Source organism: Astatotilapia calliptera, chromosome 8, assembly GCF_900246225.1.
Source record: "Astatotilapia calliptera chromosome 8, fAstCal1.2, whole genome shotgun sequence".
NCBI lineage: Eukaryota > Metazoa > Chordata > Actinopteri > Cichliformes > Cichlidae > Astatotilapia > Astatotilapia calliptera.
In genome coordinates this window covers 24,144,933-24,172,600 of record NC_039309.1, presented here as the reverse complement: position 1 = coordinate 24,172,600, position 27,668 = coordinate 24,144,933, and the positions used below count along the sequence as shown (strand labels likewise).

At 44.7% G+C, this 27,668-nt stretch overlaps 3 protein-coding genes across 11 annotated transcripts in view; 2 read left to right on the top strand and 1 right to left on the bottom strand.

Moving 5' to 3' along the window:
• lrrc45 (leucine rich repeat containing 45) overlaps positions 1 to 4,855 on the top strand; it is a 13,850-nt gene extending 8,995 nt beyond the window's left edge. For 4 of the 6 annotated variants that reach the window (XM_026177522.1, XM_026177518.1, XM_026177520.1 and 1 more), the window contains exons 16-18: positions 679 to 852; positions 3,522 to 3,669; positions 3,816 to 4,855. In XM_026177522.1, the coding sequence (XP_026033307.1) occupies positions 679 to 852; positions 3,522 to 3,669; positions 3,816 to 4,015 (522 nt within the window). In that variant the 3' untranslated portion in view covers positions 4,016 to 4,855. The other 2 variants (XM_026177523.1, XM_026177524.1) reach the window with 2 other exon arrangements.
• Positions 4,856 to 5,514: 659 nt separating this feature from the next.
• Positions 5,515 to 20,804, top strand: rac3b (Rac family small GTPase 3b). 2 transcript variants are annotated; one of them, XM_026177532.1, is made up of 6 exons: positions 5,515 to 5,701; positions 9,030 to 9,101; positions 10,082 to 10,199; positions 12,483 to 12,545; positions 13,138 to 13,297; positions 18,501 to 20,804. In XM_026177532.1, the coding sequence occupies exons 1-6, from the start codon at positions 5,667 to 5,669 to the stop codon at positions 18,629 to 18,631; spliced, it is 579 nt and encodes a 192-aa protein (XP_026033317.1). In that variant the 5' UTR covers positions 5,515 to 5,666; the 3' UTR covers positions 18,632 to 20,804. The 2 variants fall into 2 exon arrangements, with proteins under 2 accessions (XP_026033317.1, XP_026033318.1); XM_026177533.1 differs by lacking the exon at positions 5,515 to 5,701 and adding an exon at positions 5,710 to 5,937.
• Positions 20,805 to 21,393: 589 nt separating this feature from the next.
• dcxr (dicarbonyl/L-xylulose reductase) lies at positions 21,394 to 27,624 on the bottom strand. Of its 3 annotated transcripts, XM_026177526.1 has the most exons (10): positions 27,475 to 27,623; positions 27,068 to 27,231; positions 26,825 to 26,903; positions 25,384 to 25,481; positions 23,904 to 24,058; positions 23,729 to 23,771; positions 23,176 to 23,275; positions 23,011 to 23,075; positions 21,954 to 22,071; positions 21,394 to 21,689 (listed from the first exon to the last, which is right to left on the bottom strand). In XM_026177526.1, exons 2-10 carry the CDS (start codon positions 27,197 to 27,199, stop codon positions 21,586 to 21,588), a joined length of 894 nt encoding a protein of 297 aa, XP_026033311.1. In that variant the 5' UTR covers positions 27,200 to 27,231; positions 27,475 to 27,623; the 3' UTR covers positions 21,394 to 21,585. The 3 variants fall into 3 exon arrangements, with proteins under 3 accessions (XP_026033311.1, XP_026033312.1, XP_026033310.1); XM_026177527.1 differs by lacking the exon at positions 27,068 to 27,231 and having other exon boundaries at positions 27,475 to 27,624; XM_026177525.1 differs by having other exon boundaries at positions 27,068 to 27,623.
• Positions 27,625 to 27,668: the final 44 nt, after the last annotated feature.

Below are 27,668 nucleotides of genomic sequence, written 5' to 3'. Positions count from 1 at the left end.
GTGGAGAACGAGCATCTCCACTCCGGTGGCCGTACTTTTCTTTCCCCACCCACCACTTTGTCTTTGACTAGCAGGACGAGTCATTTACTCAGAGCTCTGAGGAAAAGCAGAGCGTGGCTGAACCCCACCGACCCAACTGTCATCATGCTGTCAGTGTGTGTGTGTGTGTGTGAGTGAATCTCTAAATCTAAATCATCCTTAAAATGACCTCAGTCCTTAAATTAATGAAAATGTTCTAAGCTGAGTAAAAACGTCTTTTTGCTTTGACCTGCAGTGACCCTGCAGTCACAGCATCAGGCAGAGACGAATGAATCATTGCTCCACGTGATCATTCCTCATGAATGGGTTAAATGCAAACTGCACCATATTTTATTTAATATATGAATATTTTGACGTACAGTGAGCACAAGCTCGCTGAAGTGGCAAAGACAAAGAAACCTGGGGAGGCAAACTGACTCCACAGGCTCCTCTGTAGAATAAACGCTCTCTCCTTTAGTTACACAGATTTGTTGGTTTATCACACAACTGATCAGAAAATCAATATGGGCAACGTATTGGGATTGCATCATATTGTAAGTTTCCCTAATGTTAAAAAGCACTGTCACCTGTAATAGCTGGACTCTAATACCTGAGAAGACCCTCCACAGCATTTCCTTCTGTGTTGATTCCTCTGAGCAGCAGGAGCACGCGTCGTCCTTGGAGGAGAAGCTGCGCTCGGTGCGTTCATCCCTGCAGGAGGTCCAGCTGCACTGTTCCCAGCAGAAACAGACCATCTCTGAGCTGCAGGCCAAGAACAGCCAGCAGAGCATCGAGATGGACGGACTACGACGCAGGATAGAGGAGCTGCAGCAGGTCAGGATGCACCAGCTGCCTGTTGTACAAACACCACTCCCACTGTAGCTCCTGTATCTACAGCAGAGTTTCAGCTGCCACACCTCTAACTCCCACCAGCAGAGGTGGCTAAAGTACACACAGTGTTTCCATACTTGTGTTAAACGTTACTCAGTAACAGTGAAACAGTACAGGCTCTGAAACGTACTCAGAGTAGGACATGCCAGATGCTTTTGTGGAGAGCTAACTGAAGCTCATGCTCTGTTATCATTACAATCAAATAATATTAGCACATAAAAGTAAAACCTCTGCCTCCACATCTAAACAGAGAAATGAGCACTAGAGGTGGGTCTTTATAATCGATTCATCGATTAAAATCGATTCTGGCTTGGATAACGTGATATCAATTCATTAAAATCCTGAATCAATTTTTAAATATAAATTTATTTTTGCCCGAAACGCCAGAATCTCAGGTTAAACCTCACAACATTTCAACCACCAAACAGCTAAAACAGTGAATGAGAGCAGGAACAGGCTTCTGCACAGAGACGTAAACGCGATGTGACTTTCTCACCGACGGCACGGTCGGGGCTGAAAGCCGACAGCTCGCTGATTCTGATGTTTCGGCGGGTCGAGCTTTGTGTTCACGCCCTTTTTGAGCTGATTCTAAAGCTGTTGGTTTGATCTCTCTCCAAACATTATTGACCGAACCAGCAGCAAAAGAAGATCCAAACTACGCTTCACATAAACGACAACAACTCGGACTTTTGCTGTTTTGCTTCCACCAGGATAAAATCTCACTTCATGCACAGCTCTCTCTCTCTCTCTCTCCCGACAACTTGAAATGCTCCCACAAATGGCACTACAGCATGTAAAAAAATATAAGCTCTGGTGGACTTGGTTCTATGGTAGGTCTTAAAGGGTTAAATAAATATCGTCAAATAATCGCGATCTCAATTTCAGTGAAAATAATCGTGATTATCATTTTTGCCATAATCGAGCAGCCCTATGTTCATATGTTGATTAATGGTTTTCTTTCGTTTTTGATCTACTGCAGAATATTTTACGGTCATCGGCTATAAAAAACCAGGCCAGGAAAATCTCCTTCATGCTTTTCTGTGTTTTATCCTCAGTCACTTTGACACAAAGGCCTCTGCTGTGATGCTCACACCTTTGATAAAGTCTCACAAGTGTCAGCTTTCTTTTGATAGATATAAAAACATGGAAATGTACTGATGCATGACCTGGATTATAATATTTCTGACTGTCTGAGGCAAAATTTCCCCGATTCCAATAGAATAGAATTGAATCGAATCGTGGATCGAATCGATTCTAGAAATCAGTGATGATACCCAGCCCTAACGAGTCCAGTCGGGGTCAAAGACTGGCAGTACTGGCTCCATGTTGCTGTTGTGAGCTGCAGCAGGTCTTCTTTGTCTGCAGGCTGTGATCAGCTGACCTGTGCCGCTGCTGCTCTGAGGTTTACTGCTCTTTGATTTGATCTAACACAAGCTATCTTGACTGATTTGCTCTGCCTTCATGCACACTCCTCTGCTGCAGTGCTAGCTTGATGCTGAAGCACTGCAACCACCATGTTTGGACATCCACACCAAAATTGCCATTCTGGACCATTGCACCTACTTTAATACCCGAGCATAGCTCCATAAATGATACATCAATGTTATGATTTTGTCTCCTTCATTTCTTTGTAGGCAGTAAACCTCGGTGATGCTAGATATACAGCTAGCTTGTGTCAACAGGAAACCAGAAGACAGGAGCAGCCCTGAAAGCACAGCTACCATAGTGTTGGCTGCATACAGCCAAGCATCTGTGCAGGCTGGTGACTGATGTAGCAGACCGAACCAAAGGCCACATATAGGGGTGTTGAACTCCAGGCATCGAGGGCTGGTGTCCTGCAGGTTTTAGATCTCACCCTGGGTCAACACGCCTGAATCTAATGATGAGTTCATTACCAGGCCTCTGGAGAACTTCTGGACATGTTGAGGTCATTTAGCCATTTAAATCAGCTGTGTTGGATCGAGGACGCATCTAAAAGCTGCAGGACACCGGCCCTCGAGGCCTGGAGTTCGAGACCCCTGCTCCACACAGAAAGGCCCGGCCAGGAGGTGGAATCGAACTCTGTGAGGCAGCAGCGCCAACCACTGCACCACCGTGCTTATGAATGAATGAAAGTAACCTATCAGCAAAGTGCTACTTATATTCATTCATGAGTCCGTTTCAGAGGCATGTGGTCTGTAAACACTGTGACGTGGACCTCCAGTGACACTGTGAGGAAGCCTGCAGGAACTTTTGTCCTGTAACAGTAAACAGTCTGCCTTCTTTCATCTGAACAGCATTGTCTAAAGTAGGGAAGCTCCTGACTCGCAGTGGAGCTGAAAATAAAGAAAAGATTTCTGACTGATTCCTTGTCCTGAATCCAGAATGCAGCACCAAGAGCTGTGGAAGAGAAGTTGTTTCCACACATAGAAAGAATTTTTTCATTGGCTTTGAATTGTTCTAAAATTTAAATAAAATCTAAAAAGAGAAATAACTGAAATTGAATTGAATTAAAGATGTTGGAGCAGGGACAAATCTGTACACTGACTCGAACAGTTATTGTCAGAGCCTGAAACGCTGAAGTAAATTGGCCTAATCTGAAGTGATAAATGAGGGGTGCTGTGCTCTTACAGGAGCTGTGCTGCAAAGACCAGGAGAAGGTGGCTGAGGTGAGCCGGGTGAGGGTGGAGCTGCAGGAGCAGATTGGACATCTCCAGGCAGAGAGGACGGCACAGGGAGCACTTAAAGAAAAGATCAGCGCTCTGGAAAGAGAGCTTAAAGGTTCGCCGTCCGCTTTTGTTCCGGTTACTTTTAAACTTTACATAAACTTTGCGTCTTTGTGCCAGGACTGTCTGGAAGCAACAGTGTGACTTGATTCTGTGCTGCTCTCTTTCATGCTGTTCTCTCTCCGGTTTGCCCTCTTGTAGTGCTGAGTAGTAACCACAGGGAGGCTCTTCTGGACAAAGAGAGCGAGATGTCTTCCATGTTGGAGAAGCTGCGGCTGAAGGAGGCAGAGATCCATAGGATTAGGGAGGATGAGGCCAACAGAGCCAGCTATTTGCAGAGTGCCGTCCTCTCGTACATTCACGGTTCTCCTCTGGGACACCACAGCAGCCTCCAGAAATGAGCCAGCAGGGCCTCTCTCAGGGCTCCCGCACTGGGCAGGACCAGGCATAGCTCCACAGAGCTGAAGAATATTCTGACGTGGACGATCAGTGCTCAGCAAATAATAACCATACCTAACATAATGTTAAAAATGACAAATCTCATCAGGACGTGCTCAGTTCAATGGTGTGCTACTTTCTTTTTTTATTGCTACTTTTAATAAATACACAGCGCACTTTAAGTGCCAACACTTTCCACACGTTCCAGTGAGTGTAGTAGAAAGCAACAAGGTTTTCACATGATGAAAAATAAGAATCGGCTGTGCATTTGTAAAAGGAACTATGGCTTCACTGAATGATGGAGCGAATGGATTTACAGTGGCTGAGGGGAAGAAGAGAGAGCTGTCTGAATAAATACCGATTTCAAAAACTTCTAACAGTCCAGAGGCTGCAAGGCAGCCATCAAACATCTGCAGATGTTTCACAGTCACACAGCTGTTCACACACATCCAGCACATGGTGACTATGACCTTCCACATGTGAAGGTCAGCGCTGCTGAAGGAGTCCTGTGATCAGAACCTGGTCTTGTGTCATAAATTTCCATTTTTATGTCCTTCGCTCACACAGTACACGTGATAAACTGTACTTAGCTTTCACTGCAAGCCAGCGTCATTTCTGCCACATTTATCCAGTTTGAGTAAACGTACATGTTTACAGTCAAAATGATATTTGGTTCAGATATGCCTTAATATTGTATACTACAGAGTAGACACTGATGCAGAGCAGGACACCTGCTGTTTTTACATTTTATAATGAAAGTCCAAATAAAGCTGTTGTGTTTCAGGTCTGCTATCAGTGACAAACCAGCGTTGCGTTGTTTTGTGTTAATGCATTGTGCTTGATCTGGATTATTCTAACAGATAAGGTTACAGTAGTGATGGTGTGGCGTGTTGTTGGGGTGGGGATGCATGAGGTCACTAGTATTGAAACTGCAGCCAAAGATCATTAACTGCCAAGATGGTTCAGGCACAAGCTTGTGGAGCTTTAACGTAAAGCTGCTGCGCTGCTGAAATTCATATCCAGGGGATCGGGTCCTTTAAGATTTCTTTTTAATGCGTTGAAACTTTCATCAATTGAAAGTTTCCACTTTCAACAAGGAAACTTGTTCAAGACAAATTTCTTTTGGATCGAGTATATCGAATATGATCGATTCTAAACGTTTCCACAATCTGGCGATTAAGTACGTTTCTGGTCTGCGTTTCTGAATATGTCTGAAGGCAGCGAACACACAACAACTTGTGCGTCTCACGAGGCTTAGCTCGGGACCGTCCGACGGGTTAAACTAAATATCGTTGTGCTCAGTCACGTGGATCGCCCTGTACTAGCTGTCTTTGATGTAACGTAAGCAGCATCGCTGGTAGCATGTAGCGATGGCGGAAGTGATCGGAGCGAGCCATCTCTTCGTCTACTGGCGTTCTTCTGTTCCGCCTCTGTCCCTTTAAGAACGCTCGGCACTTCTCGGAGACTGTCGTAACTGCTCGTCATCGACCCTTTTCACTGCGGCTCCATCGCTGAGCGGACTGGCCCGCTGTTCTCGTACGAGACCTCAGCGCTTACTGTCGGATCGGTGAACTCCCAGCGCCGGCTCCCTGAAAGCCTCCAGCTGCTGTCCAAATGCAGGCGATTAAGTGTGTGGTGGTCGGCGACGGGTAAGAGCACGCTCACAGAAACGGCACATTTGTCATGTGGGGTTCAGTGATGCATCCACTGATGGATGGATGATGGGAGGATGCTATGTAGTGAAAAGGGGCTGGGGCTCGGCGATCCGTCGGCCGCCTCTCTTTCTCAGATACAGCTCCACGGGCATCTGCATGTGATCACGTCTTCATCCAGCGCAAAGGCAGGAGCCGAGCATCGAGATGCTGCGGGAACACCTACACGCCTGGTAGGCCATTGAAGGCGGGCTGAAGTGCTGATGCACGCTAAGGAATTTGTGGCCCTGTCAGTGGCAAGCAGCAGGCCCCGCTGCCCTAATTCTGCTCCTACTGCATCCAGATCCCACCCAGCGGCATGTGCACTGAAGTCTGCTGCGAGAGTGCGCCGCGCCGTTTGGAAATGCTAATATGATTAGTGGTCGCTGATTAAAGCCACCGGCACTCCTATCAGTTCTTACAAACATCAGGAGCGGCCAAAGGTCTTTTTTATCATCAAAGGCAAAATGGGAAAATAAAAGAATGCCGAGTGCTGCTGTCTGCACACACTGTGTTTACAGCACGGTGCTGTGTGCAGACACACGGAGCCGTCCAACCTACGAGCTCAGTTTACCTTTCAAGTCGAGAAGCCCTCGCCTGCCTCCAGAGGGAGCTGGGGCCGCTCGATCCCTGCAGGAGTCCTAGTCTCACTTCTTATTGGTCATTACTGAGATCACACTTCTTTAACACGCATTCAGCAACTTTTAAAACATCGTCCAGTTGCTGAATTTTTAACCTCGAGGGCTTAGCCGGATATTTCCGAACAGCTGCACTGGTTTTATGGCTCTTTCTGACCAGATCATCTGCACTGAGCTAAATGTGCCACAGTCTGCACAGGTGTGAGTCTTTGACTTGTAGAGAAACGGGCTGTCTTGGATTTGTAGCAAAAGTTGTTGTTTTTTTTAAAAATGCAGCAAAATTATATAAATGTCATTTAAAAAAATCTTTAAATAGTCTTTTTTTCATTTTAGAAGCACAGACTGTAAGTAAAGATGGCAGTAGCTTCTGGGTGTGAAAAGCAATGGCACCTTAGAGATGCATTACTTCTAATGGCCACCAGGAAAAGACCTCCAGTTTCACCAAAGTCTCTGTGGAAATGATGCTCAGCAGTTTAATCTAGTCTCACCTCCAAGGTGTCAAGTTATACTGATGACATCACACTGCAGTCACCAGGAAGAATACACCTGGGTCTGCTACTGAGCCGCCGTGCCCGGCTAATGTGAGGATTCAAAGAGCGACAGCGTGACAGTGACAGCGTGACCCTGCGGTGGATACTTGCATCTTTGTTATGCAGTCTGTGGTTGGAATCCACTGACTTTAAATGTCGCACACAGCCACCGCAGGGCTCAGAAAGCTGTTTCTAACAGGAACCTGCTGTTATGTGCGATGAGGCTGTTTATGAGGTGGGCGGGATATAAAAATGTGTGTTTTTCTCGTCAGCTGCCACAAACAGCTTTAATACAGACTGTACAGATGCTGCTAGCTGTGTGTTTGGTGTCTTCAGATTGTTACCTGGTGCCGTTCACGTTACTTGACCCACGCTGACAGTAGCACGCAGGGACGTAATGAAGTGAAGGACAGCAGGTTCGCAGCTTCAGTGTCGGGGTCGTGGGCCAGCTTCACACTCGGAGCAGGGATGTGGTATTACCAGTACCTGTGCATTCACTGCTGTACATCTGCATGTGTAGCACTGTGTGTGTTTGTGTAACAGCATCTCTGTTTCCCTGCAGTTGTTTCAACTTCCTGTTCCTGCGGATCTGTTTGGAGACATTTAAACTCACTCATGTGTGACTTTTGTATTATTGCAGGGTTTTACCTTGTTCTGTTGTGTTTTGGTGCTACATAAATAAAACTGAGTTGAAGTTGAAGCGTGTACATCTTACAGCTTCAGCTTGTGCGACGCAGAGCAAATCTGAACCATTTGTGTGTTTTGAGTGAAACAGGTGTGATTGAGAGACGTACTGTGTGAGTCCAGAGGTCTGGAAGTGAAAGCAAAGGCTTTGCACATTTTCCAGGAGACGGGTTCTGCTTGACATCTCCACCTGAGTGGGTGTCACGGTGGTAAGGTGGTTAGCACTGCTGCCTCACAGCAAGAAAGTCCTGGTTTTGAACTTCGCATGTTGTCTGCTCCTGCATGCTTTCTCTCCTGCACGGCGGGTAGTTATTCTGAAGCATCATTTCATTTTCACTTGAAGGACCTAAAATCTGCTTGCATATCAAAGCCACGTCTGATTTTTAGAAAAGAACTGCGGGGCCTGAGCTTACCCTTTGATGGACTCATTTCTAACCCTGGCCATGTTGGTCCCTCCCAGCAAGCATTTTAGCATCTTCAGCCCTAACTACTTCCTTATTTATGCAGTTCTTACTCTGTGGCCTCTAAGCTCTTGTATCTGTGACACAGTCACATAGATCTTTGGGTTTTGTGTGCTGCCCAAGGACAGCCTGGATGAGCTGGGGATCACACCACCAGTGTTCAGATCAGTAGATGAGCCACTCGATCTTCTGAAGAATAGTCGTAATCATTGAAACTGACTAATGAAGCAGCTGTAAGTGTCAGTGTTTCCCTTCTGACCAAACAGAGTCCCACTGACCTCAAATCACTTTTATATCAGTCACACATTTTGCCACCGCGTGTCACTGCTGTTGGTCACGTCTGTGGAGACGAGCACACAGAATCGCTCATGAGTCATGCATGAGCAGCCAGCCAATACTCATCCATGCCGCCACCAGTAGCATCGAGTGGCTCGAGTCGGAGGGGTGCTGTTGGCCTGTGAGCAGAGGAGAGGTGGGCTATGTCTGCGAGTAACTGTGTGTGGACAGGTATGAACATCTTTGTGGGGACCAAAAATTGGAGGCTTACTATACTCGTGGGGACCAAAATCCCCCACGAGTCTGAAGGCGTTTCTGAGACTCAAAATGTGGTTTTACTCGTTCTAGTGTCAGGGTTACATTAGGTTATGGTCAGGGTCAGGCATTCATCTTTGATGGTTGCATTATGTCCATGAGATGTCCCCACAAGGATGTGTGTGTGTGTGTGTGTGTGTGTGCGTGTGTGTGTGTGTGTGTGTGTGCGTGTGTGTGTGCATGTGTGTGTGTGTGTGGCTACCATAGAAGGCTACTGTGTCCCTAGGCAACATGTATGTAGGCCAATGTCTGTGTGGCACTCAGCTGAAAGGGGATAGAGGCCTCCATTGTGCTCACACATGCATGTGGCCTGTTTACGCTCAGGTTTGTATGAGAGTGGAGCTGCAGCCTAATTTTGGATCCTCTGCTGTCACTTCCTCAGGGCTGTGGGTAAGACCTGTCTGCTGATTAGTTACACCACCAATGCCTTCCCCGGTGAATACATCCCCACTGTGTGAGTAACCCGAACACTCCTCATGCTCTCACAATACCACCATGTAACGCTGTAGGGCTGAGCGCTCTGTCAAAGACACTGTGCTGTCTAAAGGTTTCACACAAAGGATTTAATAATAATTATAATAATAATACAGCTGTTCTCCTGCAAGAACTTAGTTGACAAGAAAGAGAACACAGAAAAGAGACGAATGAATGTCAAATGAAATCAGATAAAATAAAAGATATCGCTCATTCAGCGAGCTGTGAATGTGCTGCAAACTCCTGCACAGTTCTGTACACCGAGAAACTATCCATGCTTATCGATGGATGATATTTGTAGTATTTATATATTTAATATTGCAAATCAAACAGACTGATGTTATGTATACTCCTTAATGTTTTTTAACTTTTCAAATTTTAAGCTGTTAAGATATTTCAGTGTTTATCAGCTACGTCGTGACACAAATGTTACACTTTTAAACCAGCATAACAAAATAATCATGACAACTGTGCCAAGCCCAGAAAGTTCCCTTAAATCCTGTTTTTCAAATATCTGCATCTCACCTCAGTCGTGTTAAACCAACTGGCAGGTGGCTCTTTAATATGAGCAGCATATATCCCATAGGTTGGAAACCAGTTCATATCAAATTAGAGTTAGTAGAGTAATTCAGTTTCAAAGTGCTGGACCCATCCGCAGCAGAAGAACCTGATACCTGAGAGCCCAGTGAGCACTGGGCTGAATGAGGAACTCCCAGTTCAGCTCTGGACTGGACTGTTTGCTGTCCCTTAAATTTCATTCCCTCTTTTAAAAGCTTTTATCAAATATAGTAATGCAACACCAAAAAGTAGACTTGGAGGAGAAAAAGCTTCCTTAAATATTTACCAACCCTTATCTAGGCGGTCATGTAGTTCTGCAAAGTGTTGTTTAGGAGTAATCGCACTACTGTTGTCAGTAGTCTCAGCTGCTTTTTACTCAGTGTGCTGTCCAATTCCCTGCAGCTTTGACAACTACTCTGCCAATGTGATGGTGGATGGGAAACCAGTGAATCTGGGTCTGTGGGATACAGCAGGACAGGAGGACTACGACAGGCTCAGACCACTGTCTTACCCACAGACGGTATTCCTACTCTTTCCTCCCACACACTCACAGCATGCCACAGATACGTGACTGAACCGAGCTTCCTGTGTGACCTGTTTAGATGAACGAGTAAGAGAATGAAATGGAAGGTGGTTAATGTACAAAGGTTGCTGTAATGCTTTGTAGACCCCAGCATTTATCAGTTTATCCGTTCAATATGAAAACTGTATGCCTTAAATTAATGATTATGCCAATATTTCAAGAAGTCCAAACTACACTCACCAGTTCAGATGGCTAACAGGGTGTGAGGAAAAGGCTGTTCTGCGATCTCCCATTCAAGATTAGCAACTGCTTCCCTTCCCCATCTGCAATGCATGCTGGAACTCTGGCAGTCCGTCATCGTGATTGTTGTGGCAGGTTATCCAGTTAGTGAGCAAAAAAATGCCACCATTTTCACTGCATTGTGCACTGGCACAGGATAGATCTGCTGAATGTTCTCCCCCAGACACCCCAGGGTGTTCCACTATGAGCGGGCTCCTCCAACATGCAGCGTTCAGCTTTAAAGCTGCTGACTCTGTAACTGCAAACTGCCAGCTCTCATCAACAACGACAGTCCTTCACGTGAAATTCAGGTTAGTTTGCAAAAGAATTGGATTTGAAGTCTGATGAAATCCGCCTGTGCAGTGTGGGCACAACAGAACTTCCAGGGAGCAATCCAGAAATAGCAGGTGGAAGCTGCCTGGAAACGGCCAAAAGGATGATCTGGGAGGCGATTATGCACACAGGCACTGATTCAAACAGGGATTTTCACTTTCATATCTCTGTCCGCGTGAAAAGCAAAAAATGATGTCAAACACTGATGACGATGCCGAGAAAACAGGCGGTGAGACGTTGGTCAGCACGGTCTGACATCAAAAGAGGCGATAACGGCGCACACCTTTGACGTCCAAGATGAAATCATTTTCCTTCGCCAAGTGTACGAGCAGAACCATGGTTCCTGAAAGTGTTCACCCTGGAAGGGCTTTAAGAAGCCCTGTGTTTTTATAAAAATGGGGATTTTGACATAAAACGTCATTTACTTGTGTATGAAAAACACTGAAAAACAGCCTAAACACTGAGGAAAAGCTACAGTTACCAAAGTACCGCGCACGTGTGGGCGGGGCTCCAGTTCAAGGGAAGGTTTTCATGCACAGTGCTCCCTCGCTATAACGCGGTTCACCTATCATGGCCTCGCTGATTTTTTTTTTTTCTTTTTGATTTTTTTTTTATTACAGCACATTGTGTTCTGCGTCCTGATTGGCTGTAGACCATTGTCAATCAGTCTCGTATATTTTTAAAAATATATTGCAATATTCAGATTCTGTACATAAAGTTAAACTTTATCAATATTCATTTTATCTAATATCAAAGTCTCACACTCAGTCTTTCTCTCATTTCAGTTTTATTGTTGACAAACTGAACGGTTTGTATTACAGTCTAGTCCAACTTAACTGAATGCATCTGGTACAATTATAGCTATTCTGAACTATGCAATATGAAAACTATGCAGCCCCTTCAGCAACTGAAGAATTTGAAAGTAAATTAAAACAAAATATAATTTTACATTAAATAAAAAAGTTTTAAACGTAATTAAAATAAAACATGTCTTAAATTAAAATAAGTAAACTGTCATGTTTATTGCTGCCATAAAACAGTTAAACACATTTGGACAGTGTCAGGATTCTTGCTCAGAAAAAGGATCAACGTGCTCTGAAGTCAGAGCACGAAAACCTTTTTTGTAACAAAATATCGATTTCTGCTGTCGCTGTATCGATACATTATTAGCAAACAAAATATCACGATACTACACAGTATCGATTTTTCCCCCACCCCTAGTAATAACTGTAAGAAATAAAGCTGCCTACTTCGGAGATTTCACCTATCGCGGGTTATTTTTAGAACGTAACTCCCGGGATAAACGAGGGACCGCTGTGTATATTTGCCCACTATGTTGATAACCACTTCTTGTGTAGATAAGCACCAAACATTCATCCACTGTCTTATCCAGTTTAGGCTTGCAGTGGTCGGAGCCTATCCCTGCTGCCATAAGGCGAGAGGCGGGGTCTGTCCTGGATGTCCTCGGTCTATTACACTTAAAATGTCTTTGAACAAACAATATCAAGCAGAAACACGCCTCTTTGAGGCTTTTGTGTTGTAACTTTTAATAAGTGTCGAAGACTTCAAATAAAGCTGATTTCTTGTGGTGGTTTTATACACACACACACACACACACACACACACAGATCTCACTCTCAACTAGCGATGTCTCTGGTTCTCTCCCAGGATGTGTTCTTGATATGCTTCTCCCTGGTCAGTCCGGCCTCCTTTGAGAACGTCCGAGCTAAGGTCAGTACGCTGACCGTCCACCCCGCCCCCTCCTTTTTCCCCCTTCACGCCGAGTCTGACCACAAGGAGGCACATCTTTGGCTCCACCTGGTTTATCACACCTGTTCAGTCCTCAGCTTAGAATGGTCTGGATTTGATACTCCAGCAGGACGTGGAGCGCAGACACACACATTGTAGGCTGAGGCCTGAGCGAGTGCAAACACTCTGCAGAGGGAGCGTCACGGCCGGCTGTGGTTTGATCTGCTGAGCATCATGAGACGCTCTCGTGTGAAATCACACTTTTCACGAGGTCTGGGGTCCCTCTGTAGAGTCTCTGTGTTTCCGACGGGATTGTCCCATCGTGTGATGTGATTGGAGGTTTCTTTGCCTGAGGATGTCTTGTGTTCATGCCTTCATTCAAACTTAATAACAATGTTTTCTTTAGCCACAACTCAGTTTGTTGAATGTCACTGTGGAAAGGGTCATGATGTTCTTCCACCGCCGCCAGCTGACTCTTCTCTTTCTCCTCTCTCACTGACTTTGTCTTTTGTATATCCATATGTACACATCTGTGTGTGGTTGTGTCTGTGTGTGGGTGCCTGTGGTGCCCTAGTGGTACCCTGAGGTGAGACACCATTGCCCCAACACACCCATCATTCTGGTGGGCACCAAGCTGGATCTACGAGATGACAAAGACACCATTGAGAGGCTGCGGGACAAGAAGCTGTCCCCCATCACCTACCCGCAGGGCCTGGCCATGGCGAGAGAGATTGGTGAGGCTGCAACGGCATCGTTTTTTCTCTAACATTAATTTAGCTATATATAATGATTGCTGTTTGTCTGTTGTCTCAGTAAGTAACATATTAAATTGGGTACCAGTGACAGTTGATCCAAAGAAAAGTGTATATACAGTTTTCTGGGTTGAAGGAACTAAGTAGAATATTGGTTAGTCAGAGGTGGGATATAACCAGGCACATTTACTCACTTATGTAGGTGTAAACTCAGTTTTAGTTGCTAATTAATTCAATTCAATTTTATTTACCAAATCACAACAAAAGTCGCCTCAAGGCTTTTAAAATTAGTTTCCTGATGATCATTTTCCAAGCCCTGCCTGCACGGTGAAAACATCAGCGGCCGGATGCTTGTGACAAACTGAAATCAGCTGTTTATGGACGGAGTAGGTTCTTCTACTTCTCAGCACACTTACATGTGATTTTTGAATAAACTTCGACTGATCATTCTTGCTCTTACTGAGGTTTTCAAATGCACAAGCTTTCCCTGTAGTAAAGTATTGTTACAATGCAGTATAAGTACTTTTTACTTAAAAAAACTTATGTTTTTCTACAAACGAGGTCACCAAAGCCCTTTTCCAATAGAACCTCCACGGAGCGACTCGGCACGGTTTTCAGGGTTTCCCATTAGGTCATAGTTCCTGGTACCAGTTTTTAGCACCTGCTTGGATTTCAAGTGATCCAAACAGGTACTAAGTGTGACATCATCAGACTGTATGCCACTGATTGGCTGGCTGTAGCGTTACGAGTCATGAGAGCGTTCACGAAAGTCCAAATCGCCATTTTTGAAACGGCTACAAAAACAACGCAGTGATCTCTGAGTGTGCCGAAACGCCACGGACCGAGTAGCAGGCATGTGTTTGCTTCGATGTCCACCTTTGTTGTGGCGTTCGTGTCGCATATTAATTACGTCTCGAGACGCGCAGACGCGTTGCTATGACGACATGGTACTAGAGGGTTCTAATGGAAGACCAGTCGATCCGCGAGTCGAGTAGGTGGGAAAGGGCTCATGTGACACAGTGGACAGAAACACGCTTTACAAAGTCGATTCCTAAAAAGTTGTGAAAATGAAAACAGGCTGCGTAGATTTAGAGATCTCATGAATTCGTACTTTACTGATAATAGAACATAAATCAATGTTTAAACTGGGGAAATGTCACATTTTAAGAAAAATAAGAGCTCATTATTCACTGCATAGCAGTAGCATGTCCACAGCTTTGTAGTCTCCACCGTCTGCTGCTTGGTGCTCAGCAGAACTTAATTCAGGCTGAAAGCAGCTAACGAAAAATACATTTACTAACTTTTTTAAGCTCACTCACTAATTAATGCATAACGCTGTGTTTGTTCTGTGTACACACACACACACACACACACACACACACACACACACACACACACACACACACACACACACACACACACACACACACACACGTGGAGAGGGTGTGCTCAGCCTCCCCTGTACATAAACATGTCCATTAGTTTGGGTTAGAGCTGCTTTGAGTTCAGCCTCTAAAGTGAGGAACATCCGACCTCAGAATGCTGGAACATGCCCACACCCCACTGACGAGCAGAAGCACGAAGGCGTGATTGGAGAATGATGTTTGTGTAAGTGAGGAACCATGAATTGCACACAGTTCCAGCCAACTGTCAATGAAACATCCTTCTATAAACCTTTGAAGCTTATTAACTTTCCAACATGATTGTTAAAGACACGTGGATTTAGAAATCATGACCACAGTGACTGTGAGAAAACAGTGACCAGATATCTGTTGGGGAATGTTGTTGCTATCCGGTTGTTCAGTCTGACGTCACTAGCCGTGTCTGGGTCTAAACTGGTCCATATATCAAACGATCACTGTGGCATTACTGAGAGTTGAAAACTGTCTAAAGTCTTTCATCTTTAATAAAATGATCAGCGTTCTGCTCTACCAGGTGTAACAATTGAGTTTAACATCCAGGCATCCATGAAAACGGAATTTATGACATTTAACGGAGTTAGAAGTTAGCAGGGAGTTAGCTCGCTAGCTTCTATCTAAATACAATATAGCATGTCCTGACTGCGGGGTTTTGGAAACAAATTAAAACGTACAGCTCTGTTATCACTTCCAGCATAAATGAAGACAGAAAACTAAACAGCAGTAACGTTTGTAGGGTTACTGAAGTTGGGCTAGCTGGTATATAATGATGTGCTGCGTGACCGCTAGCGACACAGCTACGTTAGCATAATATAAACAAGCTAACTTTTTTTCCACTCGATAAAAGTTAACGTGAGTGTTCTCGGTGGTCAGGAACAAATGTAATCGCATGGCAGGATGCTGTAAAAGGACCAAACTTCAGCCAGGAGAACAACTGAGATAATCCATCCACAGTACGAGGTTAGTCATTCATATACTGCTGCATGGGCTGGGCTGTAGTTACATCCTAAGGTTTTAAAAACTGAGCTTAAATAAATGATTAGCGGTAATAAAAGCCGAGGGAGGTCAACAGTGATCACTGACTGTTTTAGGAGCTTTTTGAGATCAAATAGAAGAAAATACATAACATTAAACATGTTAACAACACAAAAGCCATATTAAACGCAGACTACTTTAGACCCGGAAGTAGGATTCGTCGCGTCATCACTGAACAACCGGATTAGACCGGGAGTCACAAGGAGTCAGGAATTCTTTGGACTCGATCTGCTGTCAGTGTCAGTCACTATGAGTGACTTCCATATGTGCCTTTTTGTCCTGACCTCATCTCAATACTCAGCTCACTGGTATCCATCTCACCTGTTCAAGAGCCAATTTACAGTAACTGTCAACCCAAAGCAATTCATATTGTAGGATAAAGACCCAAGAATGTCAGATAGGGACAGAACTACCTGGAGACCTCTGCTGGTATTAGGATAGCTGGGAAAGGCAATGTTAGCCTATAAATGCTGTGGGCACATGAATCGTATGTACAGCTGGAGAAAGAGACCACTTTATAACCACGTTTGTAGTTTTCTGTGAAGTGAGTTGAAGTGCTTGTCACATGAAGATTATTTGCTCCATTGTTGTAGTCCTACTGAGGAGATGATCCAGTGTTACTCCGGCCTTTGTAAAGGCTTTCAACAATCTTATCTGAAAGCAGCGCTCAAACCGATGATGTAGTAAACCTTTAATTCACTTTGATCAATTCAAATATGGCTGATTATTGTATTGTATATCGGTATGTATATAATTATTAAAAGCTGTGATAAGAAGCAGATGTTTATACAGCAGCGTAATATTCAAGGATCTGTGGAAGTTCCAACATGCCAGCATGTTGATGATTGTTTTGATTGTGTAATCCTGATTCATACATGTGATTGTATGACTGTTGTTGTGCAGCATCATTGTTTTTATGAATGATCTGTGCCACTCTGTGCAGGGACCAACTCGTTTAGAAAAGTAATTTTTAACTCCAATTTTAAAAAAATCATTTTAAAAACAACAAAATGCAATGATTTGCAAATCTCATAAATCCCTATTGTATTCACAATAGAACACAGAAAACCTGTTAAATCTTTAAACTCTTAATTTTGAACGATTTCACAAAGAATCTTGACTCATTTTGAGTCTGATGACAGCAAATGTTTCAAAAAGGTTGGGCCAGGTGCAACAGCAGGCTGGAAAACTCAGTGGTCCTAAAAGGAAACAGCTGGAGGAACAATTTCAATTCAGTTTAATTGTATTTAGACCGCTCCAAATCACAACAACAGTGACCTCAAGGTGCTTTATACTGTAAGCTCGACCCTACAACAATACATACAGAGAAAACCCAATAATCATATGACCCCTATGAGCAAGCACTTTGGCGACAGTGGGAAGGAAAAACTCCCCTTTAACAGGAAGAAACCTCCAGCAGAACCAGGCTCAGGGAGGGGCGGTCATCTGCTGTTGCGTTTTTATAACTAATAATAATTATAACTAATCAGTTTAAATGACAACAGGTCAGTAACATGTCTGGGTACAAAAAGAGTTCCTCAGAAGTAGGCGGGACCAAACTGTGTCTACAAATTATGGACCAATGACAGCATACTGTTCAGAAAAAGATGGACGAGAAGAGCTCCTCGAGGCAAGTGTTGTTGTGAGTTCTCTCGATATAAATCAAACTGAAGATCCAGGACTGCTGAGCTAGAATCCTCTGTCAGACAAGAACGGGACAAAGTTCCTCTCCCGAAACTCCACAGCTGCTCTCCTGTTTCCAGATGTTAGAAAAAGATACTACAAAGATGGAGACATACTCCTGTCGCAACCTTTTGGAGATGTTCTATTGTGAATAAAGTATTGGTTTATGAGATTTGTAAATCACTTTGTTTTGTTTTTATATGTACATGTTGCTCAGCTTCCCAGTAGTTGAACTGTGGCTGTGTTTAGCAGTGGGTAGAGACAGCGTGTCATCTGCTACGTTCTTTTTAAACACCCAAAATAAACAGTGTTTAAAAACAAGATTAAACGATTTCATTTAAAATAAAAAATTATTAGGAAATATGTATATTGTGATTTGAATTCCACTCGCCTTGTGTCAAGGAGGAAAAAACGATCACGCACCTGCTGTAATAGTTCCAGGGGTCTCAAACTCGCGGCCCGGGGGCCACTCGCACGAACTCATGTGTCACTTGCACTTGTATTTTGTTCAATACGAACGTGTGTGACAGACAGAGGACCAGTGTGTTTATTTGCTCTTTCAATGAAACGATTCAGTTAGTTAAGATATTGCTATATAATATTTCCATCCATTTTCTTCTGCCTATCCGGGGCCGGGTCGCGGGGGCAGCAGCCCGAGCAGAGAAGCCCAGACCTCCCCCTCCGCCTCCTCCAGCTTATCCGGGGGGACACCGAGGCGTTCCCAGGACACGCTGGAGAGATAATCTCTCCAGCGTGTCCTGGGTCTGCCCCGGGGCCTATATGATATTTGAAATTTAAAAAAAGCAAACAAAACATTTTCAGAAATGTTTGTTTTTGTATTAATTGAACACAAAAGTATCCTTCAGACGACAGTGCCAGCAGTGGCCCTCAGCTCCTTCCAGTGTGAGACCCCTGCTTTATTTACTCTCCTCAGTATTTGCATGGACAGTTATCTGGTGGGGCCCTTCGGTGAGTGCTAGGTGCTCTGTCGGGTAATGTAGAGGGGCGTATCAGGAGTTTTCCCATCATGCCCTCTCCCTGGTCCTCAGGAGCCGTGAAGTACTTGGAGTGCTCTGCGCTGACCCAGCGAGGCCTGAAGACGGTATTTGACGAGGCCATCCGGGCTGTGCTCTGCCCCCCACCCGTGAAGAAGAGGGGGAAGAGATGCACCATGTTCTAAGGAGGAAGCACTGCTAACACTACACCACATCACCATGAACAACAACCACTACTTCTCTGAGAGGATGAGAAAGAAAACTAGCGAGAGTGAGTGTGCACTGCTGAGATTGCTTTCTTTATATCGATGTTTTTTCAAAATCATATTGGTAGGACCAATATTTAACCCAGTTTTTTTAACCATTACAGAGTAAGGTCATAGGTTCTCTGTGAAAGACAATGACTGTCCAACTGCTTTGTACTCATAGACACGTGTCATGTTGCCACGAGGGCTCACAAAGACTTCTTATCTTCTTACTGCAAAGTCTTTTGTTTCTCAGCTATGCTTGCTTGAAATAATGCAGTGTTGACTAGATAGAACATGAACTGTGAATACGCCTTCAGCTCTGAAGTTACCCTCAGCTTCTGATCTAGGATCAGCACATTAAAAGAAATACTGCCTTCATTCGTTCAGCCCTCATTTCTGACAGTATGCACAGCGAGGTCCCCCCTGAGATCTGTGGTCACATGACAGAAACACCAGCAGTTAGACTCTCTGACAGCTTGGTTCACTGGCGGGTGTCCTGATTGGCATTTTATTATTCCCGATCCAAACCAAGTTCTTTAAAATGGCAAGGTATTCAAGTTTGCTCCATACTGCCAGATCAGCGTCTCATTATTAAACAGCTCATTGGAGAAAGGCTGTGCTGTTTCCCTCAGACTGGGCAAACGGCCCAAGATGCTCCCTGTAGTTCTTAGCTAGCACAGTGACTGTAACGATGGTCTAACTGCTTGTATTTGTTCAATCCTCTCAGTAACCTGTCGAGTTAGGACAGATTTCCTGCCAAACGATCACATCAGCGCTGCAGTCAAAGTATAAACATGTAACCGTGAACTCATCCTCTTGGGTTTCATCTCAGTAAAGCCACGCACAGACTCATAATCATAGCCCGTGTCATCGTTCTTAACTTTTCAATGAGAAAAAAGAGATTTTCAGTGAGACACAAAGGTTTAACTGGAGGTTTCAGTCAAAGCTTGTCTGTTTCATAACTCTACTTTAGAGGTCTACCTGCAAACCTTTTGCTCGCTTCCAGAAGCATCCTCTGATCAGTTGAAGAATTATTTGGCTATGCCCCTCCAGCGTGTTCTTGCTTCAGTCGCCTGATCTTGGTCAATTTCTTTGGGTAACTATTCTTAACTGTGAAGATGTGACAGACGAGCTTGCCAAACACACGGGGGCTGTACAACCTTGCTGCCTGAGTTCTGCCTGTGGGAGTGGAGGAGCTTGCATGGGTCTTAAAATATTCTGTCTTAATTTATCCCATTGTTTAGACTGTGTGTGTGTGTGTGTTTGTGCACAAGCACATGAATGCGTGCGTGACAGGTGTGTTTGCGTGCGTGCACGGTGGGCGGGCATGTGTCGGTGTCAGTGAGACAGTTTGGGGTAGTGCATAAGAGACAGTATTGTTTTAAGCCAAGTTTTTTAGTGTCCAGTTTTTGGTACTATTTCATATTGTATTGTAGTAAAACACAAGACTTTTCAACAATCTGTGACATAAAGGAAGGAAAACACACGAATATCAGTGACATCCAGTCATGTACAGAATAATCCTCAGAAAAGGAATGCGTTATGAATATCTACATGTACCTGAATATTTAGCTCGTAAAACTAAAACAATTCAAACTAAAGGGATTATAGTTGCTCATGTCGAAGTTAGAAGTGTCGCTAACAGTGTACGATAAAGGGCCAATCGTTGTGGAGTTTGTCGTCATGGCAAACAGTGCAGATTGCACCTTTATGAAATGCATTTCTGTATGGTCGCAGGCCTGCTGTGTGTCTGTCTCCCCCGTGTGGCGAGACGCAGCACTGCAGTGCTCCGTTATGCTGTCTTTGGTTGGCATAGCTGTGTGGTTGAATCATGTCGTGTGGTCCTGCCTAGCTAAGGTGTCGAAATGTAGCTGAGAAACAGCAAAAGAAAAAAAACTACTACTATTGCATGGAAGTTCTCTGGTTATTTGACCCACTGTAACTCTTAGGAGAGGTTGTATGATGAAATGCATTGGCCATGTACGTATGTAATGTAAGATGACTTGTATACTTGTTTCAACTGTTTGTCTTATTTTTTATTACTTCACATGTCTGTGTGGTGACATATTTCAATTTTTTGTATACTAAATACAAATGTATATGTAAGGTAGTCTGCTTCCTGTCGTCATTTCCTCCTCACACAGCGAGGCGTTCCCTCGGGTTCACATCGAAATGTGCTTCGTGGACTAACACTGAGGAAAACGCTAGTGGCTGCACGAGTCCTTTTTTTACAGGATTATTTACATATATATTAACAGAAGACGGACTGTTCCTGTACCTTTAGTTGTTTAGATTTATCAAAGTGACCAAACGAATCATTCTGACTGAAGATGATGATGATGATGGCTCTTATTCAGCTTCATCAGCAGGCTTTCCAGCACACGTCCAGGCTTCAGTTCTTCTTTGCTATTCTTTACTGCAGCACTGAAACAACTACAAGAGCCTGCAGCGCGTGGAGCCAAATTAATAAGCAGAACCGGCCTGGTTAGGAAGAGTCCAGTGGTTCTGTCACTTTGAACCAGTCACTAAACTTTACTAAGGCCTGCGTCTCAGCTCCTCACTTCGCCTCAGCTGTGGAGCGGTGCTGTAAATAAAGAGGACCCAGAGTTCATTCGTTTCTGTTTTCATGTGTCGGTGACTTAGTCACTGTGATCATTTATATTTCAGTAAAAAACAAACAATTTATTTTTAAACAGAGTTTTTGTTTTTAATACTGATTTTAATGCAGCAGCATGTTTTTATCTTTTAATAGCACAAATTCCATCAATGGGTCAAACAATCCTTCGGGCCCCTCGCTGGTTGAGTCCAGTTATATTGGAGACAATCACAGTGAAGAAGAAATCTGCAAGTGAAGTTTTGCTCCGAGCAGGTGGACGATGGGCTGATGTGGCTCAGCAGGCCAGGAAGCCTCCATCCACCGGCAGAGTGACTCCATTAATCATGCTGCTCTTTTCACTCAGCAGGAATAAAATGCTGTTCACAACCTCCTCCACCTCTGCACACAGACACACACATCACACTCAGCTTTACAGAGCTAACCCTGACACCACGGGGAGGATCGTGTGCAGACGAGAGGGCAGGACTGAGTCTATCAGTGTTATGTCCCTAACCCTCGACTGGGATCATGCAAACTGGTCTCACTCTGTGGACTCGTCACCTGTCTGTGGGGTAACACTTCCTCCCATGCATACAGGAGCTGAACACAAACACAGTGATGTGATCTAAGAGGACATGTCTGACCAAGACCGCTGCAACTGACCTGCGAAGCGGCCCAGGGGGATCCGGGACTTCATGCTCTTGGCTTTTTCAGGATCGCTCCAGCCCAAGCGACCCATGTCAGTCATCACCACTGTGGGGTTCACGGTGTTCACACGGATCTGATCACAAGACGACACCTGAGTTAATCGAGTCACCGAACAGACGTCAGATCCCATCTTTGTTCAGACGACCCCGATCAGACTGTTGAATACTTCATGTTAACAGCCGGACAGGCAGCAGTAACTAAAGTAACCTCCTAAAGCGACTGTATGAACCTCATACATGCTTTAAAACACTGGCTCATAGAACTTATAAGTAAGTTTGGTGTTGGCTGCTGTCCTGTTGTTTGCTTCCAGTAAATGTTGAGTTCACAGGAACTGATTCAGGTGTCGTTTAGATGCAGCCTTTACAAAACTCTGTGTGGACTTTGGTGTCAGGTTGGTGCCGACACCACTGACACCAGCTGCCAGCGACTTTTTACACAACTCCTTCACTATGTTGCACATATCACACTGTGGTGCAGGTGGGAATTTTGCAGACTTGCTTTCGGGCCTGTCGTCCTCGGAGAGCGAAGGGTCACTTAGGGTCTCTCCTGGGATTTGAAAGCCTACATCCTGTGTATGATTATGAACCTGCTGCTCTCTCTCTCAGCACCACACCAGGCTATATGAGTTTGCAGAAGCTGTTTCACAGTGCAGTGAGCCGTCCTGGCATTGGTGTGTGCTGGCAGTGTTTCACTGTTATATCAGGTCTCATCGAAGTATTCCAATGCTTTTCAACACCTTACATGACGTGAGGCACACGTGTAAATGACTTTGACACTTGAACAGGAATAATTAATATTCACATGAAATCATTTCCTGGACAGTTTCTTGCATTAGCTTATATTGTTTTCCCCGTATTTCCTGATCATTTAGAAATAGACAGCACGAACTGAACGATAACTGTGGCATCACTAACTCAGTTAATGCTTTCACAAAGATGCACCTGAGCTAACCACATTAGCATTAGTAACTGTGAGGTGGAAGCTGGACGTGTGGAACAGGACAGTGGTGTACCTGATGTGGTCCCAGCTCTAAAGCCATCACCTTACTCAGCATGTCCAGAGCCGCTTTGGTAGCACCTGAGCACAGAGCAGAAACAGAAGCTCAGTTTGTTACCCTCACTGGGCTTCTTCGTTTAAATGTGATAGAGGCTGTGGCGCCCATGTCTGTGATCCTCACAGTAGACGGCGTGCTCTCTGAGGGCGCGCTGCGATGCCTGGCTGGACACATTAACAATGGAGCCTCCCGATCCCCGGGCCTTCATACCACGAGCCACTAACTGCCAACAGACGGAGCTTTGTCTCATTGCACAGAAGCAGTTTGATGAATGAGACGGGTCAACCCAACACCCTACAAGCTCCACTCAACTGCATCGAGCTTTGTTACAGAAACTTTCCAAAACCCAACTTAACCAATAACATCAGCGTCAAACAATTCATGTAACAAAATGTCATCTGCTCATTTTTTAAGCACAGATTTGTGCACGGCTCAGACCGACAGGCGAAGCACAGATATAGAGCCGGAGCTTTCAGATCTACACAAGACATTTCTTAATATCGAGGTAAAAAAACACTTTTACTGTAAGTCCCAATCACACGTTTTCTAAAGCACCCTGTCCAACACTCATTGTGACGGGTTCATTCACAGCTGAACTTCAAAGCAATGCATTTCCCACGAATCAAATCCAAAGAAAGGAAACACCGTGGTTTAATAAAGGCCGTGTTTGTTTTACCTGAGAAACCTGCACCACAGCTTTCACATTCACACTGAAAGCCCTGGAAGACACAACAGACGTGACAGGTTAGCACATGATGAGGCTCTGGCCTCGGGCTCACAGGCTTGTGCTGTGTCCTTATGGCTGGTACTTCCTCAGTAACAAATATGAAAGTTGAGAATATTTGCTTTACTGCTCAAACTTGTCAGGTGTGACTTCCAGAAATGGCTGTAGGTTGGCGCAGGCAGCGTTATTGACCAGCAGGTCGACAGGGCCGACATCCTGCAGGGCCTGCTCTGTGGCCCCCCAGTCTGTGAGGTCCACACACACCGGGGTGATGGAGGCGCACTGTGACAGGAAGTCAAAAGCAGACGGACTCGAATTAGAAGGAAGACAAGAGACATCAAATATTTATAATGAGTTTGGGCCCCAGAACTGAATCAGTCACAGGCCTCCTCACAAACAGCAAACTCTGACGAGAACAACTAAATCCAGATGCTGAACAGCTGTTCTGAGGTCAGACCAACTGTGTGCAGGGTAGCTTTGTTCTTCTTTCAGCTGCTGCCGTAGAGTCAATCAGTGAAATGCTTCTCATGTTAGCCGTGCAGATTGAAAAAAATTATTTCTCTATTATTGTATTTGCATGACGAACATACTGCAGATTCTACTTCAAGTGAAAACTACATTAAACAGCTTTTAAAGTCATCAGCCGCCGTCAGCTGATTAAAATCTGTTTGATATAATGAGTCAGAAAAGGTTTGGATGAGTTATTAATAAGATTTAAACTGAGAAGAAATCTCACTGTGCAGATCAAAGCTGTAGGCAAAGAGTCGATTAGAGTCTCTTAGGTTTATCTGTGCATCACAGACGCTCCATCAGAGAACTGACAGGAACAGCTGTGATGGGTTTCTGACGTCTTCCAGGCACAGAGCTAAAGCTAAAGCTAAAGCTACGGTGACGTCAAGTCTCTCTGCAGAAAGAGGACATTTTGGATTTTTTATATGTAACGTTTTTTTTAAAGATATGACTCTCTCCTCCACAGCATGTCTTTATCCTGTCTTCCTTCTCTCTCCCCAGCAGCGGATGGCCCCGCCCCTCCCTGAGCCTGGTTCTGCTGGATGTTTCTTCCTGTTAAAAGGGGGTTTTTCCTTCCCACTGTCGCCAAAGTGCTGCTCATAGGGGGTCATATGATTGTTGGGTTTTCTCTGTATGTGTTATTGTAGGGTCGACCTTACAGTATAAAGCACCTTGAGGCGCCTGTTGTGAATATAAATAAAACTGAACTGGGACTTTTTTTTAAAGAGGCTTTAGAAAGGTTCCTAAATATTTGTTTGTTAATTCTGTGCTTTTATAATCCATATATATCATTTTAGTAATGTATCTTTTTCTTTTGGACTCTTCTTGGACATTTTATTTATACAGCACTGAATCACAACACCAGTCAGCTCAAAGTGCTTTATATTGTAAGGTGGACCCTACGATAATACCAGACCCACACGCCTCTCCAGCTCCTCGCTGTCGGTTCCCTAACGGTGCATTTACACGTGGTTGGCTTTTATACGCATCATTTTTAAGAGGTGGCCTGAGATATGCTTTATGCTGATTGACAGTCCACTGTGTGGGTCAAAGGTCAGGGCTGGGGCCCCTCAGATGGGTGTGTGTGGGGTGATCACCTCCTCCACCAGGCTGTTGAGATCGGCCTGCGTTCGTGTGACCGCTATGACCTTTGCCCCGCAGCGTGCCAGAGCCAGAGCTGTGGCCCTACCAATCCCTGGGACACAAGAATCCATAAACACAAAGACTGATTACAGAGTGGACACACACACACACATTCCACACATGTCTTAGGCTTCGTTCCACCAACAAAGCTCCTGTTATTCCACTTTCTCACTGATGACACTGGTTCAGGCTCCGTGCAGTGTCATCAGATTCCTCCAGCACACTCTGCTGAGTTCACAGTAATCAGTAACTTCATCGTCCACAACACTGTCTCACTTTAAACGTCTGTAACACGGCTGGAAGCCGACAGAAGGACATGTTAGTGTTGTGTTTTATATTTGTCTAACTTGATGTATGTGAAGGACGTGTTTATACAGCAGCCTCCGTTTGGGGCCACACAAGGAGCTATGATGGTTTGTGTTTGAGTGTAAATGAAATCAACATCACTGCTGACATTTAATGTTCTGTTCAGGAACTTGTTTGTAAATCAAGCTCAAGTGGAAATCACATGAAACTTTACATTAAGCATTGATTCGTGTAAAAAACAGAAACAGTTTCATGAGAGGAGAGTTAGGCTACGTTCACTCTGCAGGTCTTGATGCTCAATTCCGAATTTTTGATCAAATCCGATGTTTTTGTCTGCTCGTTCACAGTACAAATAAAATGTGACAGCAAACGCGCTCTAGTGTGAACGCTCAAGCGCCCGCATGCGCAAAAGAAGACGTCACACACAGCGCGCTCTGTTTAGACCCAGAGCAACAGTATGTTTGACTGACGGCCTTAATATAAAGACTTCGGACTTCACGTTTCCCAGTTTTTGCTTTAAGTTATTTTGTTATTGACATAATAATGTAGATAATTTAATAATGATCCTTGTTGCTGTTTCAGAGGAGCGCTGCTTCAAAGGATAGCTGCAGATTTCTGTCAGAATCTGCAGGTTATACAGAACAAATAAAATGTTCACGTTGTTCCCAACAGTTTCACTGGAGGGCCAGGAAGGTTCGCGATGTCTTCTCCGGCGCTGATAGTTGGCGTCTGTCTTGCGTCAGTGACGTAAAAGACGGAATTAATGCGACGTGACCATCAAGCAGCAGTCGCTTTCTAAAACATCAGATATGTGTCTGATTCAGCACCACATACCAAAGTGACCCAGATCGGATTTGAAAATATCGGATTTGTGCCGTTCACACTGTCACCATGATGGATATGTGTCGCAGAGGGTCAAAGAAGTCTGATTTGATGCGCTTTCACCTGCAGTGTGAACGTAGCCTTAGTCTCGTGTCCCGTGACCACACTGGGGTTGGTGGGGGCATTTGCACGAAGGTGGATGTTGTTCATAAAGCAGCCTGCTGGTGTCGCTGCGTGTGCGTGCGTGCGTGTGCGTGTCTCCTTTACCTTTTCCTGCTCCGGTGACCAGAGCCCGTTTACCTGCAAACGAAGCCTCCATGTTCGGCCTGCGTGGGTGAGCGAGCCGCTGCAGGTGGAAGCGCCACAGACGGAGTTACGAGTCACGTGACACTCAGGCTGAACGTGCTGAGCGAGCTTAGCTCGGCTAAAACTTCCAGTGTGAAATGTTCCACGCGTGTTCTCTGTGCTGTTCCTCGTGTTTTGTGTTTGTATGACAGAAGAGGTACTCACCAACAGCGCAGCGGACAGAGCTGTGTGTGTTTGTGTGTGTGCGTGCGTGTCCTCCGCCTCTACACCGTGTTTGTCTTCCAGGTCACTCTGCAGCCCGTGGACAGGCACGGAGCACGCGCTCAGCCCTGCCATATAAGGCGGAAAGCTGCAAAGCTCCCGGATTCCTGTGAAATCCCCAAAAGTCATATTTTATAACCGGTCACCGCAAAAGTGTTTTTCAGGAAAATCCAAGTGAGCAGTGCTGCACAGAGACGTCTGCAGACGTTCAAATCAGGAGGAAAGAAAAAACAAGTCCCGCTGTACAAAATCAAATAAAAAGTCCCTCATCGGTGTTTCTGCATCTATGGTGAAAGAATATTTTCCTTTCAGATGTCTATATGAGAAGAAAATCTCATGTAAATGCTTACAGCTCAATGCTTGAGTTGAATTTTTATAGTTGCTGAATCTTTGGTGAAATAAACACAACGAATCACGTTCAGGTGGGAGAGCTGGTGTCACAGCAGAGCTGGGATGATGGGAGGAGTCAAGTCTACAAAATTCATCAACCGCCTCCAGCTGGAGATGATGGTGGGCTTCAGGCTGAAACCAACACCACCAAATC

Coding starts and splice junctions, on each gene's coding strand:
- dcxr (XM_026177525.1), bottom strand. CDS start 27,253: ATGACTTTTGGGGATTTCACAGGAATCCGGGAGCTTTGCAGCTTTCCG. Junction 24,059..25,383: donor TCAACAGCCTGGTGGAGGAG/GTGATCACCCCA, acceptor TTCCTGTCACAG/TGCGCCTCCATCACCCCGGT. Junction 23,276..23,728: donor CTGTGGTGCAGGTTTCTCAG/GTAAAACAAACA, acceptor GTCTGTTGGCAG/TTAGTGGCTCGTGGTATGAA.
- rac3b (XM_026177532.1), top strand. CDS start 5,667: ATGCAGGCGATTAAGTGTGTGGTGGTCGGCGACGG. Junction 5,702..9,029: donor TGTGTGGTGGTCGGCGACGG/GTAAGAGCACGC, acceptor TCACTTCCTCAG/GGCTGTGGGTAAGACCTGTC. Junction 12,546..13,137: donor TTGAGAACGTCCGAGCTAAG/GTCAGTACGCTG, acceptor GTGGTGCCCTAG/TGGTACCCTGAGGTGAGACA.